This window comes from Phyllostomus discolor, chromosome 11 (assembly GCF_004126475.2).
Source record: "Phyllostomus discolor isolate MPI-MPIP mPhyDis1 chromosome 11, mPhyDis1.pri.v3, whole genome shotgun sequence".
NCBI lineage: Eukaryota > Metazoa > Chordata > Mammalia > Chiroptera > Phyllostomidae > Phyllostomus > Phyllostomus discolor.
The window spans coordinates 91,765,607-91,771,606 of NC_040913.2; the positions used below are offsets into that span (position 1 = coordinate 91,765,607).

Consider the following 6,000-nt stretch of genomic DNA (forward strand, 5'->3'; position numbering starts at 1 on the left):
TCGAGGCTCAGCTGTAGCCCCTGAGACACCTGTCCTGGCCTTTGAGACCAGGCTGGTTGCCCCCGTCCAGGGCTGGGGGCTTCTGCAGGTTGCGGGTTCCCTCTTTCCCCACCATCTCTTTCCTCTAGCACGGTGCCTCCCCTGCGGTGGGCGCTTAAAGTATACTCAACCCAAGTAAAGGGGTGCCTCTGCGTGCCATTGTGTACAACACTCACTTGGCCTCTGATACACCCTGATGTATCTTTAGTAACTCCTTTCCTGTTACTCCCAGTGTCTTAGCTCAGTTAGAAATGTCTGGCAGCCCATCTTCACCTGTTTCACTCCCGTTGCTAGTAAGACTCCTCAAGGCAAATTCTGCTCATTGTCGGCAGACGGTCATACCCTCTCCCTGTTCTCCCATCTAGATAGCCAGAGGAGTTTATGTGACCAGAGGAGTTTATTCTTTACCACCTTTCCACAGTTGGCTCGAGATATTTTCTTTCTGTCAAGTATTTCACACTGGGTAAAAAAAAAGAGACTGAAAAGTAGTTAGTAATTGTGGATGGACTATTATTCTCGGGCACTGTTCTCTCAGAAAACGGATACGGCCAACGGAGTGCGTGCTTTCTCTATGGAGGTTTTGTTATACACTGTAATTTTCCCGCTAAACATTTTACATTGGGTTAAAAATGTTGAAAGCGATTACATTTATTGAAACCTGAAAGCAGCAGGAGGGTCATAAAGGGACTCTGAGGAGGCGCTGCCTTGTACAAATGTTAGTTAGACAGAACGTCCCAGAAAACGGAGCTGGAAAGGACTGATACATTTTTATTGATAGGCATTTCTTGGCATTGCAACCATTTATGCACCGGAAAATGGGATTGTTATTCTTCCCAATTTAAACAGCGTTTATTCCCCACACACGCATTCAGCGACCGCCACGTGCCAGGGCTTGCTCTAAGGCGAAAAGCTGTGCAGTAGGTGATTTCCCATGTGAGGTGTTTTCAAATGGTGAGCATGTTTAAAACTTTCACTTTGCGTGCAGAAATATAACGTGCCTTTCCAGTCAAGAAACTCAGTGCCTTTGTGTGTTTATCGACTTAAACTACGTGAGTGAGAAGTGACAGGGAAATCTATACGCATTTCACGTAAAGAGCTCACATAACTAGAATCATGGGTTTATCAAACAACAAAAGCTTCCTCTTGCCTTAAAATAAATGGAAAGAAGAAAAGCAATACGCTCTTCCATAATCCTAAGAGCTGTCAATCACGATGAATACAGTCGCGTCAACCTAACTGCACGCTGTTTATAATACATATAATAATACGATTAATTTCGGAACTGTTCAAACTTAAAATTTTTTTAAGATTTAATTTATTTATTTTTAGAGAGGGAAGGGAGGGCGGGAGGGAGAAAGAGAGAGAGAGAGAAACATCAATGTGCGGTTGCTGGGGGTTATGGCCTGCAACCCAGGCATGTACCCTGGCTGGGAATCGAACCTGCGATACTTTGGTTTCCAGCCCACGCTCAATCCACTGAACTACGCCAGCCAGGGCAAACTTAAAATTTTTATTAGTAGACATTTTCAGGATACAGAAGATATTAGAAAATGTCACAAATACGTGCATTTCCATCCAGACGCACCAAGCTTTCAGGTAATGCACATGTACAGTGTGTGTGGGTTCGAAGCGCTCCCGACAGAGGGGCGGAGGGCCCCCTCCTGCCGCGCCTGGTGCTTGGGGGCTCTGCGAACACCTGGTGTGAGTGCTCACGGCCCTCCCGGTCGCCGCGCAGGCGCTGACGTGCAGAAAGGCAAATACTGGGATACGCCGCTCCACGCCGCCGCCCAGCAGTCCTGCACGGAAATCGTCAGCCTGCTGCTGGAATTCGGGGCCGACATCAACGCCAAGAACACGGAGCTTCTGCGGCCCGTGGACGTGGCCACCTCCAGCAGCCTGGTGGAGAGGCTGCTGCTTCAGCGCGAGGGTAAGCGGGAGCCGGGCGCGCGTCGGAGCGCAGAAATGCCGGCCTGGGACGCGGAGGCCGTCTGCCGGCCTGCAGAATAGTAGTGGCGTAAGGTTTGGACTGGTTTCTGGGGAATGGAAAAGATAACCACAGTGATCTTCGCTTCCTTTTTTCCATCTCACCTGAGCTGTCTATTCCTTTGGTTAAGTTAAATACGCCCAGTGTTTGGCAGTGCAGAGTATGGGATTCTGTTTAGTATCTGCAGATAAAATGTTTACAGACACGCCCTGTTTTGTAGGGGTGGGCACCTCCCCTCCCGCGTTGTAGGAACATAACTGGGAAACAGTTCCACACTTACTTTTGTTCTAAGACAGGGTTTCTTTTTTTTAATATTTTATTTATTTATTATTTTTAGAGAGGGAAGGGAGGGAGGGGGAGAGAGAGAGGGAGAGAGGGAGATATTGATTCAATGTGCGGTTGCTGGGGGTTCTGGCCTGCAACCCAGGCATGTACCCTGGCTGGGAATCGAACCTGGGACACTTTGGTTCCCAGCCCGCACTCAATCCACTGAGCTACGCCAGCCAGGGCTTGACAGGGTTTCTTAAGTCTGGTCAAAGCACAGTAATCAAATTAAGCTTTGGCTTAAATAGTAAATCTAATCTGAGAAAAATATTTAAGAATTCCTTTCTCTAGTGCACGACACTTCTTTGATTTATATCTCCTTCAAAAAACAGTATCTGTTTCGGAGGTTTTGAGTGCAGCCATCATTTCACAAGCCTGCAGACTACATGTTTTAAAGAACATACATGGAATATACGGTCTCAGTTCCAATGAGCTCTCATAAAGGCAGCATAAAGGCGTGTATGAATTTCCCTAGTACAGGGGTCGTCCTGCCCTACTTGGCTACAGAGCCCTGTACCTCTTTTCTGCTTGTACATAGTGCATCTTGCAGCATAGCAAACCTCATCGTCTGACTTTAATCCATGCACTTTCTTGCCCGTGCAGCGACGCCCAGCTCCCTGAGCCAGCTCTGCCGGCTGTGCATCCGCAGCTGCATCGGGAGGCCGCGCCTGCACCTCATCCCCCAGCTCCAGCTGCCCACGCTGCTGCAGAACTTCCTACAGCACCGATAAGGCAGTAAAGCGATTCCCAACACCCCGAGCCGCAGAGGTTTCTATGTCACCGGCACCGCGTATATTTCATGTTCGAATGTGCTCAAGATTAGGGTCCGAGCGAGTGTGACAACACCCAGGGAAGCAGTGAGCTCTCCATTTCCATCGTGAGTGTGCTAGCGGGTACCGCTGTTGTAGCGTGGTTACTGTATTTGGACGTAGTGTGTTTAAAATATCCGTGTGTTTTTCCCATATACACTTCTGATTTTTTAAAAAAATGTGATCCCCATTTTATGTTTTTAGAACAAAAAGAAAAATGTGAACTCGAACCAAAATTATCCACATATTGCATTTTAAATGGTGTATATTCTTCAAATAGTGCATTAACCTTCTAGTGTTGGTCATTGTCACTGAGTCTCTGTATTTTGCACATTAATACAAACTATGCAGATGGTTTAGAAAAGAGCAGCTGATGCCCCCTTTGAAGTGAAGACCGCTCATTCAGGAAACCCACAGGGCTGCACGCACACCGCCATCAGAACGTTCAGTTGTAGAGAAAAGGCAAATGGTCCCCTCCTTGCAAAGACCTCAGGAGTCCCTGCTCCACCTTAAGTGGACCTGGGCCAGGAAGGGCAGGACGGACAGCTACGCTCCCACCCTCTCTCCCCCGGAGGTGTGGAGAACATCACGCACCCACTGGGGCTATTTTAAGACTGCCTCTCTCTCCAGGGTGGCCTCTCCAGGTCTCTCTTCAGTGCCTTTGTCCGTATGCCTCCGGCCTTCTTCCATTTCAGGAATCGTCAACAGCTGGTGATACCAGAACTGGAGTAAGCGGACTTCCTCTCCCCTCGATCAAGAGGCCCCAACCAGACCCTGGGAGCCAGGCAGTCCCGGGCTGGAGGGGACGGGAGATGAATTATTCCTCCAGCTGTGGGGTGCCACTTAGTGAGCTTAGAGACCTTAAAAATGTGCCCTCTGTGTAGACATGAGTACTAGTGCTCTTAACTCTTACACAAAGCAAGAGTTCAGCACACACTGAGTTGGTAAGGGAGTGTTGGGTTGGAGAAGATATTCCTAAAATAGTGTCCCTTGACGGGTTAATACTCCGTTTATTCTCCTCTGCTTTAACTGGACTCGAGTGCAATATAAAACGTGATACAAACCCTTTGTGTCCCCTTTGTAATTTGAGGCCAGACTTGAGTCTATTATGGATTTAGAAATAAGATAATCGAGATACGTACAAGTCAGTGTAAAGCGGAAGAAAATAGTTTGATGAATTTTTAAAATGTATCGAATTTTGATAAAATAATGTGACCACTATTTTAATAACCCAGGGGCCTGTTTTCCCTTCTTTTTAGTTCTTGGCTGACTTCCAGAGACCCATGTGAAATAAACCTTCATTGTATATAATGCCCAGGTCCCTAAGATCGCGCTAAAAACAAACCATTTGTTTATAGATTTTTCAAAAACAGAAACAAGGCTGTAGCATGTTCGTTAAAGTGTCGTCTGTGTAGCTAGAGACTGTTCAATGTGCCTGTTTTACCGAAACTTCTCTGAAAGGTCTGCCATGTCCTCATGAGTGTTTGTGTGATAGAGTAACCTCGTGGACTACAATCAGGTATGAAGACTGCTTTTAGCACAAAAGATTTCTCCTGCATTTTTCCTGAGTTGGAGGTATTCTCTGAGAGTGGGAGCAACACATGTACCCTCCTCACTGGCCTTGGGCCACGGGGAGAAAGATCAAACATGAACCAGAAAATTGGCATTTTCAAATTTTTGAACGCCGGTGCCTTGTATCTTACCTTGCATGTGATTGTCTTATCGAAGAACCCTTCTAATTTAGCATACGTCTGTTAATGTGTTCAAGTGTGATTATCATCCCTGGAATAAAACACTTTTTTTTTCCGTTGTAATTAGTATTTGATTTTGTCGGGGAAGGTCCTGGAGAATGTGAGTCAGTTGTGCTCATCTCTTTACCGCCCGTTTCCAAATCAGCGGCGCATCACCGGCATCGGGAGTAACGGTCACTGGTGTAGAGTGACCCCTCCGTGGCCCCCCGAGTGGGACGCACCTCGGGCCTCTGGCGTCGCATTCAGGTGAGTCTGGGGCGGACCAGGAACCGCGGCACAGTGCCCGTTCCCATGAGGCCAGCAGCCCTGTGGTGGAGGCTGGTGGACTTGGCATTCACAATCTGGTCAAGGTTGGCATCGCCCCAGCAGGGTGATGGACAGATGTCCTTTTCAATTCTATTGTCCAGGAGGAAGTTGAACACACACACACACACACACACACACACAAACACAGGTACCTCTGCAGCACACAAGGACAAATTAACTCTCAGGGACAGTAGTGCCATTCAAACACACAAGGCGGAAAAGAAATAGTGTGCTCCCTAAACAATGTTTTTGTTTTATTTTTTTCCAATCACTGTTTATCCCCCTTATACCCTCCCCTCCCCCCCCATAATCACCAACATGACTGTCCATGCCCACGAGTCCTGTTTCTTTTTCGCTCGATCTGCTCCCCATCCCCCCTCCCCAACAGCTGCCAGCCTGCTCCCTACCTACGGGTCCTGCCTCTCTTCTGCTTCCTCACCGGACAGTTTTTGAGGCGTCCCCTCCCAAGCCAGCCAGCACTTTGCATAGTTCGGTCTCCAGTCCTCAAGCACATCCATACCCCTCTGTCCACGGACGTGCGGCCTAGGCAAGGAGCCACTCCTTGCGGGAAGGACTCAGTTTAATAATCCTCAGTGAACCCGTCTCCGGCAGGGAGTGGAAGGCAGCAGTTTTATATTCCAGCTACACCCTCCTTAGGAAACCCACGAAAGGTACTGAGAAGAGTCTCACAAACGTCCTTCTCTGGTTGTGTGTGAAGAGGGGGGAGATAGCTACGGCCGGCACCCTTCGCAAGAGCAGACTCTGCTCATTCCGCCGCCGCCCACCT

General features: G+C 48.2%; 1 protein-coding gene across 1 annotated transcript in view; it reads left to right on the forward strand.

The window, feature by feature from the left end:
- Positions 1 to 4,961, forward strand: part of ASB5 (ankyrin repeat and SOCS box containing 5) — a 47,435-nt gene extending 42,474 nt beyond the window's left edge. Inside the window, exons 7-8 of the mRNA XM_028526825.2 lie at positions 1,775 to 1,966; positions 2,951 to 4,961. Coding sequence (XP_028382626.1) covers positions 1,775 to 1,966; positions 2,951 to 3,078 — 320 coding nt within the window. The 3' untranslated portion in view covers positions 3,079 to 4,961. The remainder of the gene's footprint in view (positions 1 to 1,774; positions 1,967 to 2,950) is intronic.
- The last annotated feature ends 1,039 nt before the right edge of the window (positions 4,962 to 6,000 follow it).